The sequence below is a fragment of the Carcharhinus amblyrhynchos genome, chromosome 19, assembly GCF_965287045.1.
Source record: "Carcharhinus amblyrhynchos chromosome 19, sCarAmb.v2.hapA, whole genome shotgun sequence".
Lineage (NCBI taxonomy): Eukaryota > Metazoa > Chordata > Chondrichthyes > Carcharhiniformes > Carcharhinidae > Carcharhinus > Carcharhinus amblyrhynchos.
This window is the reverse complement of record NC_137342.1, coordinates 31,701,673-31,717,373: the sequence shown is the minus strand read 5'-3', so window position 1 is coordinate 31,717,373 and position 15,701 is coordinate 31,701,673. Positions and strand designations below refer to the sequence as shown.

The following is a 15,701-nucleotide window of genomic DNA, read 5'->3' as shown; positions in this document are numbered from 1 at the left end:
GTGGCTACAAGACGTAGTGTTTATTCCCTGGAGTGTAGAAGAATGAGGGGGAGAGAGTGAATGCAAGCAGGCTTTTTCCACTGAGGCTAGAGGAGAAAAAAAACCAGAGGGCATAGGTTAACAGTGAAAGGAGAAAAGTTTAAAGGGACTATTAGGTCAGGGCGGGGGGGGGGGGGGGGGGGGGGCTGCTTCATGCAGAGCGTGGTGGGAGTGTGGAATGAGCTGCTGGATAAAATGGTAAACGTGGGGTCACTTTTAACATTTAGGAAAAACTTGGACAGGTTCATGGATGACAGGGGTGTGGAGGGATATGGTCCAAGTGCAGGTCAGTGGGACTAGGCAAAAAATGGTTCAGCAGACAAGAAGGGCTGAAAGGCCTGTTTCTGAGCTGTAATTTTCTATGGTTCCATGGTTGTTGTAAGCCAGATGCTGCAGTAGATAACGAACCTCCCAACTCCCCAAAACCTTTCCAGCAACCACAAGGCACAAGTCAAGGGTATGATGGAATATTCTGCATTTGCCTGGATGAATGCAGCTTCAACAAACAAGAGACTTGACACTATCCATGGCAAAACCACCCACTTGACCTCACTCCATCTACTACTTCAAACATTCACTCCCTTTACCAGGGGTTAACAAGAACACCATATACAAGATGCATTGGATTAACGCACCAAGCCTCCTTTGATGGCACCTACTAACCCACAGCCTCTACCACCTAGTAGGACAAGGACAGCAGAAGCATGGGAATACTATCATCTGCAAATTCCCCTCCAAGCCACACATCACACTGACTTGGAACATTTGAGTCACTGGTCAAAATCCTGGAACTTCCTCCCTAGCTTTAGCTAGAGCAGATGGGATACAGCAGTTCAAGAAGGTGACTCACCACCACTATCGTAAAGGCAATTGGGGATGAAAAACAATCATTGGCATATTCTAGCATTGCTCACATCACGTGAAAATGTAAAGAAAAACAGTTGCTTAGATGTTTGTGTGCTCAGAATAGTCTTTTTAAAATGCAACAAGTCTTTTTAGTGCAATAATTTTTAATTCAATAGGACTTAATGCAGAACATTCTGGATTGAGATTTCTAGTCATTGCTCAATTCACAAGTTTGATTCATGTCCATGTATGCCCATCTCCTCTCATTATCCTTCTAAACACACCACTGTTGAGTCACATCAATTATATGCTTCATTTTTAAATGCAACAATGATGTTCCAGCTTATCAATGGTTCACTTATTTGCCTGTACTTGGCCAGTTTGTCCTTAGATTCAACAGGATTTCAACATCTTGTGGGGCCAGTTTATAAACTCCAATTTCATTCAAAGCTGCTATTGCAGTGGGCTGTTCAGAGTAGGCAACTGCATCAGTCATATTGCCAGAAGCAGTCTGTAGCACTTCACGTAACAACAGTGCTGATCCCACATTCAGATTCAGGATGACACAAGCTTCTTTCACTCTAGGGAAAAAAATAAGTCTGAGAACATTCCATCTCATTCAGCATTCTTCTAATTATAAATGTTTCATTAATACTGAATTTTTACACATGACTCTTAGTTAAATCAAGTAAAAAACTCCATATTACACAATTTAATATGACTGACATTTATATAATTACAAACTGTGTAAGAATGTTTAAGCAAAATTCAGAGAAGTAACAGGTCAATAATAATGGGAAGCTTTTAACTAACGTTAAGTTGAGAAGGAGTCCTTAAAACATGGAGCTTATGCCAAAAAAGAAGAAACTCCCTAAAATTAGGGCAAAATACAGACAGGGAAACCAGATTTATCAAAAACGGAGAAGTAAAAATGGTTAGTGACTGGTTGTCAATAAAAAAGAGTTAATTATATGGGTCTATAAAAACAAGAGGATGGATGGCAACCTGACAGGCAAGAACAAAACTGGTTTGCTTAAAATACTTACAGCAAAATAACTTCTTTGTATGCAATGTTAATCTGAAGCATCTGAACAGGTTTTCTTACCAACAGTTATTTTACTTAAAATACCTTTCTTTAAAATAATCAAAGTAAATACATATATTGATATGAGATTGCTGAATGCAATACACCCTGGAGAGAATGACTGAGTATTTTGTCTTATCAAAGCAAGGCAAGAGAAGGACTTCTTGAGTATTTATACAGAATGTGGGGGAAAAAATAAAATGGTGGATATGTATTAAGAGGAGAATATATTAAAACGTTAAGATATCAGAGAGGAGTGAATGGATGTTCTCAGTTTGGCAAAATATAATTAGGAGTTCTCAATTTCCATATGCAGAAATGACAAAGTGCAGCAACATTAGCACCATTTGCTAATCATAAATTCAGAAGAACTCAGGAGAACAAATGTAAGGAAATAGAATGAGTAGATATGCACATTAATCTTTACAGGACTGCAAAAGAGAGAAAATAGAAAATTGATGAATGGGATTCTATGTTTAATATATTGCAGCACTGAGTACAAAGTTAAAAAAGTGATGAAACTTTACAAGATAGTTGAGAGTCCTATGCGTAGTGTTGGACACCACATTACAGAAATAATGCTGGAGTCACAGGGAGGTGGTGGCACAGTTGTATTTTCACTGAACAAGCAAGTCAGAGACCCAGGATATTACTCCAGAGATCTTGGCAAATGGAATGATTTAAATTCAATAAAAATCTGGAATTAAAAAGTCTAATGATTTGTTGATTGCCATAACATCACAAGTGGTTTACTATTGTCCTTTAGGAGAGGAAATCTGCCATCCTTACCTGGCCTGGCCTACATGTGACTAAAGACTCACAGCAACATGGTTGTCCTTTGAAATGAGTGAGAAAGACATTCAGTTGCATTAAACCATTAAAAAGTCTAAAAGGAATGAAACTGGGCTGACCACCCAGTATCAGAAATGACAATGGCAAACTCAGCCTTGTTAACCCTGCCACGTCCTTCTTACTAATAGCTGGGGACTTGTGACATAATTGGGAGAGCTGTCTTACAGTCTATTCGAGCAACAGTCATAGTCATGAAATCATATCTTACTGGCAATGTTCCAGACATCACCATCCCTGAATATGTCCTGAGGTAGAACAAACCCACCAGAGGTGGTGGCATAGAGGTATAGAGTCAGGAAGGAGTTGCCCAGGGAGTCCTCAACAGTGATTCTGGACCCCATCAAGTCTCATGGCATCAGGTCAAACCTGAAAATGAGGTGTCAACCTTGTGAAACTACAACATAGGACCACTTGCATGCCAAACAGAATAAGCAGCTAGGGACATAAGTGATGCCACAACCAATCAGATCTAATCTCTGAACTCCTGCCACATCCAGTTGTGAATAAAACTGGAGGAGGAGGCTCTACCAATATCACCTTCCTGAATGATGGGGGAGCCCAGCACATCAGTGCAAAATACAAGACTGAAGCATCTGCAAACGATCCATTATGGTCTCCTACAGAGATCCCCAGCATCACGACGATGCCAATCTTCAGTCAATTTGATCTACTCCACGTTATATCAAGAAGTGGCTGAAGCACTAGATACCTCAAAAAGGTATATACCTCAAAAGGGTCCTTACAACATTCCAGCAATGGTGCAGAAGGCTTGTGCGCCAGAGTTTACAGAGCCCCTCAAACAAAGCCTTTCCAACACTGGCATTGACCTGGCAATGTGGAAAATTGCCCAGATGTGTCCTGTACACAGAAAGCAGGACAAATCAACCCAGTCAATTATTACCTGATTAGCCTACTCTGTATCAACAGCAAAGTTATGGAATGGGTCATCAACTATGCAATTAGGGGTGGTCAAAATCCTGGAACTCCCTCCTGAACAGTAGTGCAGGTGTGCCTATACCACCACCACTTTCTCCAGGCAATTCAGGATGGGCAATAAATGCTGGCCTAGTCAGCAACACCCATGTCCCAAGAATTAATAAAAAAGGCATGATGCAGATCTGAGATGATAGCAGAAATGAGAATGAATTGTAGAAAACCTACAGCCATATTCACTCTAGCAATGGGAGATCAAGCAGATATTTAACACTGAGTGGGCAATGAGTGAAGATACTGCTATTGGTCTGTAGGTTTGTAGCAAGGAAATATGAAATTAGGATTAGTTACAGAAGGAAAAAAGTAAATTTGAGTTTTTTGTTTTAAATATGCAAGATTGTTGGAAATTGGAATACATTATGGGCAGTATGGTGGCACAATGATTAGCACTGTTGCCTCAACAGTGCTAGGGATACAGGTCCAATTCTGGCCTCAGGTGACTGTGCAAATTCCACGTGCACATTCTCCCTGTATCTGTGAGGGTTTCCTCCGGGTGCTCCGGCATCCTTCCACAGTCCAAATATGTGCGGGTTAGGTTAACTGGTCATGCTAAATTGCCCCTTAGTGTCAGGGGGACTAGCAGATTAAATACGTGGAATTAAGGGATAAGGTCTGGATGGGACTGTTGTTGGTGCAAGTTTGATGGGCCAAATGGCTTCCTTCTGCACTATGGGGATTACGTTGAGTAGCTATTGAATCAAATTCCATGCCTGGAAGAGATTTAGCTTAATACTTAAGGAAAGGTATAATAAAAGAACAAGATAACAGGAGATTATTCCAATCTGTAGCTTGCACTTGCAAATGCTAAATTGGCCTTCTTTGCCTTTTGATTCTAAGTGGTACTCATTTACAAATTTTCAAATGTTGTCAGCACATTTAATTTTGAAGTTACAGCAGCTGTCTCAATAATCTCAAAATAAAAGAATGCAAATAGTTTTATTTCAGTAATTCCACATTAATTTAACATTTAATCAAAACTTTACTCCCCCCTCTCACTTAAATTGATGATCTATTTATGCTAGATTCTGCATCAGGCAATAACATTTCTTTAACATATGGTACTAAACTAAAACTGCCAGAAAATATTCAGCACACACTCAGTATACATACTGTTTGAAGTAGTTTTCTGGTCTTTTGCAATAATGGGCAAACAGTGGGAAAAGATTCCGAGTCATGTCAAACTGCAGCTGTGCTGATCCACCTTCATTGAAGTGATTTGCCAATATAATCTATGCAATTGAAAGTAAAAGCAAAACAATTTAAAAGTCAAATAGTAACTGACAGCAAACTAATAGCTGTAGAATTAATAGGCACTTTTTAAGATCTTAAGCAGGCAACATGTTATTCAACACCAAAACATTAACTCACTCCATGCCACAAAACTATAAGAGAAAACTCAATAGAAGATGCATTTCTTCATGTACAGTTGTACACAATTTTCAGGGAACTGGAAAATGTCATAATTGATAAGCAGCGACTGAGTGATAATTGTTTCTTTACCCAAGTGATCAGCTGAAAATATTTTCTCTGATAGTTTTAAGAGTCCACTGTAAATGAGTACAAGTACGCAACATGATTAAAAACCACTTATAATTTGCACATATTGCCAATTTCATCAAGTTACAAAGAGGTTAAGTTATGTGGCTGTGCATTAGATTAAGCCCTGTGTGCAAAAGTGGAAACGTACTGGTGCAACACCAATAAAGCGCATTAAAACAACATTTTATTTATTCTCCGTGCCAAAGTGGATGATTTCACATCTGCTTGCGTTACATGCATTCGCCAGGTTTTTGCCCACTCAATTCCTTTGTAGCCTCCTTACATCCTCCCCAGAACTTACTTTACTATCTATTGGTGTGTCATCACTAAACCTAACAAGTATATTTTCAGTCCCTTCATTCAAGTCATTAATAAAAAATTACAAAAAGTTGAGGCCCTAGTACTGATCCCTGTGGGACAGCATTTGTCATATCCTACTAACCAGAAAAGACACATTTATGCCAACTGTTTCCTGTTAGGTAGCCAATCTTTAATCCATGCCAATATGTTACCCTCAACACCATGAACTTTTATTTTCTGCAGTAACCTTTGATATGGCACCTTATCAAATGCCTTCTGGAAATCTAAGTATAGTACATCCACCCCTTCCCTTTATCCACAGGATGTGTAACTCCTTCAAAAGAACTCCAATAAATAGCTTAAACATGATTGCCCTTTCACAAACCCATGTTAGCTCCAACTAATTGCCTTGAATTTTTCCAAGTGCCCTGCTATAGCAACATCTTCAATAATGGCTCCTAACATTTTCCCTTTGACAGATGTTTGGCCTACAGTTTTTTGCTTTCTGCCCTTTTCCCTTTTTGACAAAGGAGTTACACTAGCTATCTTCCAATCTAATGGAATTCTCCCAGAATCAAAGGAATTTTGGAAAATTAAAACCATGCATCAACAATCTCATTGGACACTTCTTTCAAGATCTTAGTTTGAAGTCTACTGGACCAGGGGATTTGTCAGCCTGCAGACCCAACAATTTGCTCACTACCACTTATTCCCTGGTGATTGCAATTTTTCCGAGTTCCTCACTATTAATTTCCGATTTACAGTTATTTCTGGGATGTTACTTGTGGCCCCTATAATGAAGGTAAATGCTAAACACCTGTTTAATTCATCTGTCATAGCCCTACTTTCCATTACCTGATGAAGGAATTTCACCAGCAATATGAATTCAGAGGGGGGTATAAAGGAAACAACAGAATAATTTAAGTTTAGGGCTGGAGTTATTTTAGAAAAAGATCGATCCAGAGGCAGAGGCAGTTAATCGGATGGTTTTGATCTTAGTGGCAAAGAAGTCCATGAGTTTCTTGCACTTATCTTGGAAGATGGAGGAGATGGGGAAAGAAGTTTAAGAAATTGGTTTGCAGTACAAAAAAGAAGCCAGGGTTATTTTTGCATTCTAACAGTCTGATCAGATAAGAGCAGGACCCAACAATGCTTTATGTGGTCAAGCTGGATCTGGTGGTACATGACGCAACCTGCAATATCATTTTAGTCCGCATCACCCAGGACCAGAGATGAGATGAGGGCCATACCAGGTGAATAGCCATAATAAGAGAGAAAGTTTTTATTCAAGACTAGGGCATTAAAAATGGAGGAAATTACTTCCAGAAGTATACAATTTCATGAGAAGTACTGGTAACTGGATACACTCACCATGAAATGGGATTTGAAGCGGTGATTCGCAGAATCTCTGGGTGATGAAGTTTTGGAAAGGCTAATAGAATCAAGTTTTATTGCATAACATCTAGAATGTAACAGGCCTGAGGTAAGAAGAGCCTATATATAGCTTTATAAAGACCTCAATTAAAGTACCATGTGCAATATGGTGTTCTATGTTATTGAAAAAATATTGAGTAACTGGGGAGAGAATGATTCCAAAGAATGGTGCCTAGCATCATTACAAAATGCAAATGAAAAGGATTCGAAAGACTGATTCTTTTTATTAGGACACAAGTTATAAAATGGTTACTGCACAGAAAGAGGCCATTCAGCCCCTCTGCACGTTACAACTCTCCACAAGAGCATCGCACCGTGTCCTTCCCCCTTGCCTTTATTCCTGTACCCTTTTATTACCGACAATATAATAGTAAGAGTAAAAATGTGAAAGGTCAAGACAGTAGATAGAAATTTATCAGTCGAGGGATCATCGATGCATGGTTAGGTTCACGAGATTTAGAAAAGTAAGAGAAACTTATTTGATTAAAGTTGTGAAGCTGTGGATTTCATTTCCAGGTGTTTGAGTTAGAAGCTGTAAATGTTCAAGATTAGCTCTGATAAGAGGATGAACAAAAAGAAGTTGAGGGGATGGGGAACACGTAGGTAAATATGATTAGGATTATTTGTTCACATGAAGAATAAACCCCCAACACAAACTGTTCAAGTCAAACTTTGTAACTTCTATGCCTTTCTATTTTGGCACTGTAGCTTGGTCAATTGGTCATTCAGGTAGAGTACCTCAAATCTGGCAATCTTGGGGCTGAGCAATATCAGATTTCAGAACTTGCCAGTTTTCAGAAAAAGTCTGAGCACCTTCATTCAAATTGGAATAACTTAATTTAGGGAATAGGGAACACAGGAAAGCCACAGATAAAAATGCTCTGTATTGGAAAAATACACAATACTCTTACGCAAAATTGCACAGTACTCTTTAATAACTCCATCTGAAGTGACTTGGGCCAGCTGCAAGATGGCAAAAGTGCCCAGGGAACTTTAAGGCTTTTGGGAATCAAATGCAATGTTTGAATTTAAGCTTATTTGGTAGCCTCAATGGCATCAAAGCTCAAGATGTGGGAATGCCGGCTTTGGACTGGCATAAACACAGTAAAAAGTCTGACAACACCAGGTTTTAGTCCAACCGATTTATTTGATAATACTCACAAGCTTTCGAGGGGACTGCCTCTTCGTCAGGTGAATGGAGAGTTCTGGCCTTAGACAGAGCATATAAAGCACAGACAGTTTAGAGATTACTGATTAGAATGCGAATCCTTACGCCTAACCTGCTGTTCAAGACCTGAAGTGGCTGACAATGTGAGTGGAAGGAGCACTGATCACAGGTTACAGAGATGTGTATTGTCTCCAGACATGACAGTAAGTGAGGTTTTGCAAACCCAGGCAAGTGTGCGGTCCGCACACATGAGGACGGTCTCAACAGGGATCTTGGGTTCATGTCGCACTATCTGTAACCCCCATGACTTGCCTGGGTTTGCAAAACCTCACTTACTGTACTGTCTGGAGACAATACACATCTCTGTAACCTGGGATCAGTGCTCCTTCCACTCACATTGTCAGCCACTTCAGGTCTTGAACAGCAGGTTAGGCGTAAGGATTCGCATTCTAATCAGTAATCTCTAAACTGTCTGTGCTTTATATGCTCTGTCTAAGGCCAGAACTCTCCATTCACCTGACGAAGAGGCAGTCCCCTCGAAAGCTTGTGAGTATTATCAAATAAATCGGTTGGACTAAAACCTGGTGTTGTCAGACTTTTTACTGTATCAAAGCTCAATACAGATACCTAGTATGTATAGGCATATGTCCTGATCCTAAGCACAAAAACAGCTAAATATTCTACAAGGGTCTTTTCTTTTTGGGTGAGTTTATTTGTTTCTGCTACCTTTACACTGGGTTGGACAGGGTCAAAGTATGTGGGAGCATGGGAAACATCAGGCAACTGAAGCCAATCAATACTTGGCAGCTCCCTGAATTTTTCTGGGCTAGGCTGGTAGAGCCATAGAATCCCTACAGTACCTAAAGAGGCCATTCAGCCCATTGAGTCTGTACTGACCACAATCTCACCACCCCACACATTTACCCTGCTAATCCCCTTGACACTATGGTCAATTTAGCATGGGCAAGCAAGCTATCCCATACATTTTTGGAATGCAGAGTAGAGCGTGGAAACAATTTCTGGATTAAGAAGACAACCAGTTTTCAGATAGCAAGATTTGAGGTACTCTACCCGCATACGGATCCAAACCAGCTGGGAAACGCATACACACCTATTAATCTATGATATTCAAATGTTTGAATTTTTTTGATTATTATTTCTTGTAATATAGAAATGGTTATGCTTTACTGGTTTGGAAATAAGTTACAAAGCATTTAACGTATTTTGAAATCCCAAATTACAGACTACATTTATCTAATAACTTATAAAACAATTCAATAAGGTGCAATAGGTAAAACTTCTACGCAAGTTCAAACAAGCTTCGTAGTCTTAAAAGTTCTTCAAAAAATCTAAGTTTTCATTTGTTGGTAACTTACATCTTGGTAGATGAACAAGTCTAGCTTCTCAGCAAGCATTTGCCAAAATGATTTGAAAAGCGAGTGACAGAGTTCCTGCTCCAACTGCAACAATAGGTCTCGAAGAGTCAATAACATTGGACAAGCTGAACTAGACAGATTCATCACTGCTTGGTCCGACTGAGATGGCAAAAACAACCATCTGTAAAATAAATAACTTGCATTAGCGATCTTGTATCCAAAGAATTTTTAATCCCCAGTTATGGAATGTGCTGAAATTAAATAATTGAGCTAACGATTAGGAGTGGTTACTTTAAGCAAAGTGACAGCAATGCTGTGTATTTTCAACTTAAACAACAGCAGCAGCATATGATTTTAACATAAAACCGCAGGTGATACTGGCAGTATAACAGGACAACCTGTAGGATAAGTAAGTTATTTCAGCCACAACAAAAGTAGTCATGATGTATCATGTAGCAAAGTCTGAACTGCAAAATTATGAGACCAAACCTCAAATAATTTGGTTATCAACAAGTTTCAGTTAGAGGTAATATATGATTGTAGTAGGTTTCATGTCCAAACTTGACAATAAGAATATAAATTTTTTAAAAATAGCTACTGTAAATAAAAAACCTACCAAATACAATATTCATTTCATAATGGGCAGGGGCAGAAGACAGAGAGAGAAATACTCAAACAGGAAACGGTTTCATCAATATTTCTGAGTGGAGGCCTGTGACTAGTAGAGTGCTGCAGGGATTGGTGTTGGGTCCATTGTTGTTTGTCATCTATATCAATGATCTGGATGATAACCTGGTAAATTGGATCAGCAAATTTGCTCATGATACAAAGATTGGAGGTGTAGTGGACAGTGAGGAAAATTTTCAGTTTGCAGAGGGACTTGGACCAACTAGAAAACTGAGCTGAAAAATGGCAAATGGAATTTAACGCAGACAAGGGTGAGGTATTGCACTTTGGAAGGACAAACCAAAGTAGAACGTACAGGCTAAATGGTAGGACTCTGAAGAGTGCAGCTGAAGAGGGATCTGGTAATACAGATACAGAATTCCCTAAAAGTGACATCACAGGTGGACAGGGTCGTAAAGAGTACTTTTGGTACATTGGTCTTTATAAATTGGAATATCGAGTATAAAAGTTGGAGTGTTATATAAGGCGTTGACGAGGCCGAATTTAGAGTATTGTGTACAGTTTTGATCACCTAGTTACAGGGAGGATATAAATAAAGTTGAAAGAGTGCAGAGAAGGTTCACAGAAATGTTGCTGGGACTTGAGAAGCTGAGTTACAGAGAGAGTTTGAATAGGTTAGGACTTTATTCCCTGGAGCATAGAAGAATGGGGGGAGATTTGATAGAGGTGTATAAGATTTTGATGGGTATAGATAGAATGAATGCAAGCAGGCTTTTTCCACTGAGGCTAGGGGAGAAAAAAAACAGAGGGCATGGGTTAAGGGTGAAAGGAGAAAGGTTTAAAGGGAATATTAGGGGGGGGGGGGGGCTTCTTCACGCAGAGCGTGGTGGGAGTGTGGAATGAGCTGCCGGATAAAGTAGTAAATGCGGGGTCACTTATGACATTTAAGAAAAACTTGGACGGGTTCATGGGTGAGAGGGGTACGGAGGGATATGGTTCAAGTGCAGGTCAGTGGGACTAGGCAAAAACAATGGTTCAGCACAGACAAGAAGGGCCAAAAGGTTTGTTTCTGAGTTGTAATTTTCTATGGCTCTCATATATCTAACTTCAGACTGAACACAACATATTTTGTCCAAATAGATAGTACACAATAAGTAATCATGGGACACTTTATCCAAAAAGAATGGGAAACAACCAGACAAAATTTGTCTGCAGAAGAATTTCTGTAGAAAAAATATTTCTGTACTAGTATTTAAAGTTAAAGTTTTATTATTAGTCACAAGTAGGCTTACATTAACACTGCAATTATTGTGAAAATCCCCTAGTTGGCACGCTCTGGCACCTGTTCAGTACACTGGGGGAAAATTTAGCACAGACAATGCATTGAACCTTTTTCAGAAATGATATCTACTGGCAAACTACTTGCATTTTTTTTAAATGTCTATCAATGACTGAGCTTCAGAGTGTAAAACCTCATGCTCTGTCAACCAGGTATAATGTAGTAAGGTGTAACCTTGCAATAAACTGATTGTTGATCAATGTTAAATTTAATGATGATTCAATATTGGCTCATTATAATCAAATATTAATTTGCTTTAAATCCAACCCTTGGTGGATCTTGCTCAGCATTTAGTACTGCACAGGAAAGCAATTATTCAGTGATCCTTGAAAGTTGGATCAAAATTATTAATAAGTCTTCAGTAACCATGTATAATATGACTGTTTTATATTCCTTCCAGGTTCTGTTAAATGACACGGCAGTGATAAATTTCTTAAATTTTAACAGAGCTAATCTTTACACAGTCCATTAAAACCACATTCAGGTACACCATTATCATAAACATTGCATACATTAATTTGCATTTTGAAGTTCTTGGCACCATTCTTTTGCAACTAATTAAATTTGTTGTTCAATTTGTGAACAGAACTTCTGTAAGTGAACCAAATTGCTCAGATTTATGAAATTGATTAATTCAATTCTACATGTCATTTCACAACTGGCCACAATAAACGTGAGACTGTTTTGTATTACATTTAATGGCTTGGACTTTGCAGTCAGCAGCAAAGGGATAATGCTTATCATTCACCTCAAATCTGCCTGAAAATATTTTGTAGCTTTGGCCACAGAGATTTCCTTTATTCTGTCATCTTTTCCAGGATGGAGTCATCCAAAGGGGATCAATGGTATGTGTGTGCAGAGAAAGCAACACAGAGGCTCTTCAACTGATCAGATTGAAGAATCTCACCAAGACAGAGTCCAAATCAGGAAGTATAAAGCAAGGAATATAAAATTAAATGTAAATGATGTATACAAAGAGGGTGGAATCGTTGTGGGTGGAGATTAGGAACAGCAAAGGGAGGAAGACGCTGGTGGGTGTCGTATCTTGGATAAGTATCCAAGACTGGAGGGGCTGATTGTGGACAAGTCCCCAGGACCGGATGGAATGCATCTGAGGGTTCTGAAAGAAATGGCGGAGGTGATAGTGGATGCCTTGGTGGTTATTTTCCAAACGTCGCTGGATTCCGGGGAAGTGCCGGATGATTGGAAAACGGCTAATGTTATGCCGTTGTTTAAGAAGGGTGCCAGGCAAAAGGCGGGGAATTATAGGCCGGTTAGTTTAACGTCTGTGGTAGGTAAAATGTTAGAATCTGTCATTAAGGAGGAAATTGCGAGGCATCTTGAAGGGAATTGCTTGATAGAGCAGACGCAGCACGGTTTCATTAAAGGGAAGTCGTGTCTGACAAATTTACTGGAGTTCTATGAGGATGTGTCTAGGGCGGTGGATAGAGGAGAGCCGGTGGATGTGGTCTTTCTAGATTTTCAGAAAGCGTTTGACAAAGTGCCTCACAAGAGGTTATTGCAGAAGGTCGAGGGACATGGAGTTGGGGGTAGGGTGTTAGCGTGGATAGAGGATTGGTTGTCAAATAGGAGGCAGAGAGTGGGGGTCAACGGGTGCTATTCGGATTGGCGGATGGTGACTAGTGGAGTGCCCCAGGGGTCGGTGCTGGGGCCTCAGCTTTTTACCATTTATATAGATGATCTGGAGGAGGGAACCGAGTGTAGGGTGTCGAAATTTGCTGATGACACCAAGATTGGGGGAACGGCAAATTGTGCGGAGGGTGTGGAGAGTCTGCAGAAGGATCTAGATAGGCTGGGCGAATGGGCCAGGAAATGGCAAATGGAATTTAATGTTGGCAAGTGTGAGGTGGTCCACTTTGGTAGGAAAAATGGTAGGAAGGACTATTACTTACGAGGAGAAAAACTGCAGCAGGCGACGGTGCAGCGGGACCTCGGGGACCTTGTGCATGAGTCGCAAAAACCCAGCTTGCAGGTGCAGCAGGTGGTCAGGAAGGCGAATGGGATGCTGGCCTTCATAGCGAAGGGGATTGAATATAAAAGTAGGGAGGTCTTGCTGCAGCTGTATAGGGCATTGGTGAGGCCGCAACTGGAGTACTGTGTGCATTTTTGGGCGCCGCACCTGCGCAAAGATATTTTGGCCTTGGAGGGAGTGCAGAGGAGGTTTACTAGGCTGATACCGGAGTTGAGGGGGTTGAGCTATGAGGAGAGGCTGAATAAACTGGGCTTGTACTCGTTAGAGTTTAGAAGAATGAGAGGAGATCTCATTGAGACGTATAAGATGATGAATGGGATGGATAGGATAGAGGTGGAAAGACTCTTCCCGCTCAAAAAAGACAATAGGACTAGGGGGCACAGCCTCAAGATAAAAGGGGGGCGGTTTAGAACGGAGTTGAGGAGGAACTTCTTCACTCAAAGGGTGGTGAATCTCTGGAATTCTCTGCCCGTTGAAGTGGTGGAGGCTGCCTCGCTAAATATTTTTAAGACGCGGGTTGATGGGTTTTTGATAGGAGAGGGGATTAAGGGTTATGGGGAGAGGGCGGGAAAGTGGAACTGAGCAGCGACAGATCAGCCATGATCTTATTGAATGGCGGGGCAGGCTCGAAGGGCTGGATGGCCTACTCCTGCTCCTATTTCTTATGTTCTTATGTTCAAATCAAAATCTGGCAATGGGCAATAAGACAGGATTAATGAATGACCATTGTTGTAAATGATCATCTTCACACAAGTGCAACAATAACATGGTGGAATTTCACATTGAGGGCTAAGAAACATTGGTCTATACAAAACAATCACAGGACTATGATGACAGAGTCAGTTAAAGTGGACTTGAGAAAAAGATTAAAATATTAGTTGATAGAGAGGTGGCAGGAGACATTCGAGGAGATAATACATAATTCAGTCATGAGGGGACATATGCCCGAGGTGAGAGGCAGGATGTTTAGGGGGAAATGTGAGGAAAAACATTTTTACTCAGATGATGGTGACGATCTGGAATGCACTACCAGGGATGGGGTAGAGTCAGGTAGCCCCACATCCTTTAAAAAGTATATGGTTGAGCACTTGGCACATCATAACATTTAAGGGTATGGGCCAAGTGCTGGCAATTGGGATTAGTTAGGAATTCAGGTGTTTCTAATGTGTTGGTGTGGACTCGATGGGCCGAGGGCCCTCTTCTGCGCTGTGAGATCCTATAACTCTCAAATAAGATACATGAGAAGGTTGCACTATCCATGGCTAAGGAAGAATGTTATAAAACTGAAAGCAGAGTTTTACAATCCTGCCAAGATTTGTGGTAAACCAGAAGATTGGGAAGTTTATAGAAACCAAAAGTGAAAATATACTGCATGAGAGAAAACTAGCAAAAAATGTAAATCAAACAGTGTAAGCTTTTGTAAGGATATAGAAAACAAAAGATCATAGTCCTTTAAAGGATGAAATTGGGGAACTGAGGAGGAAATGGCAGAGACTTTAATCTGTTCACAGCAGAAGACACAAGACACATCCCAAAAATAATAGAAAATCAGAGAGCAAATGGGAGTGAGGAACTTAAAAATCATGACAATGAGAGAAAAAGTAATGGGCAAACTTTTGAGACTGAAGGATGACAAGTCAATTGGATCTGAGGACCTGTTGCCTAGGATCTTAAATGAAGTGGCTTCAGGGATAGTCCATGCACTGATGTTAATCTTCCTAAATTATCTTCATAAATTCCCTACATTTTGAAAAGATCCCAGCATTTAGAAAGCAGTGGCAGGATCAGACAGAGTCAGCATAGATTTATGAAGGGGAAATCATGCTTGACAAATCTGTTGGAATGCTTTGATGATGTAACTAGTAGAGTTGACAAGGGGGAGTCAGTCGATGTGGTATATATGGATTTTCAGAAAGCGTTTAATAAAGTCCCACATAAGAGATGATCATGCACGATTAAAGCGCATGGGATTGGGGGAAGTGTATTGCAATAGACAAAAAACTATCTCTGAAGCCCTGCAGAGATAGCTGAAGGAACAAAGTGTAACATCTTAACATTCGCAGATGATATTAAGTTAGGTGGGAGGTTGAACTGTGATGAGGATGCAGAGA

General features: G+C 40.2%; 1 protein-coding gene across 2 annotated transcripts in view; it reads right to left on the bottom strand.

Annotated features, from left to right (window-relative positions):
• Positions 1–342: 342 nt before the first annotated feature.
• rint1 (RAD50 interactor 1) overlaps positions 343–15,701 on the bottom strand; it is a 51,946-nt gene continuing 36,587 nt past the window's right edge. For both annotated transcript variants that reach the window (XM_080207499.1, XM_080207500.1), the window contains 3 exons: positions 9,632–9,812; positions 4,925–5,043; positions 343–1,466 (listed from right to left, as the gene is read on the bottom strand). In XM_080207499.1, the coding sequence (XP_080063625.1) occupies positions 1,244–1,466; positions 4,925–5,043; positions 9,632–9,812 (523 nt within the window). In that variant the 3' untranslated portion in view covers positions 343–1,243. The remainder of the gene's footprint in view (positions 1,467–4,924; positions 5,044–9,631; positions 9,813–15,701) is intronic.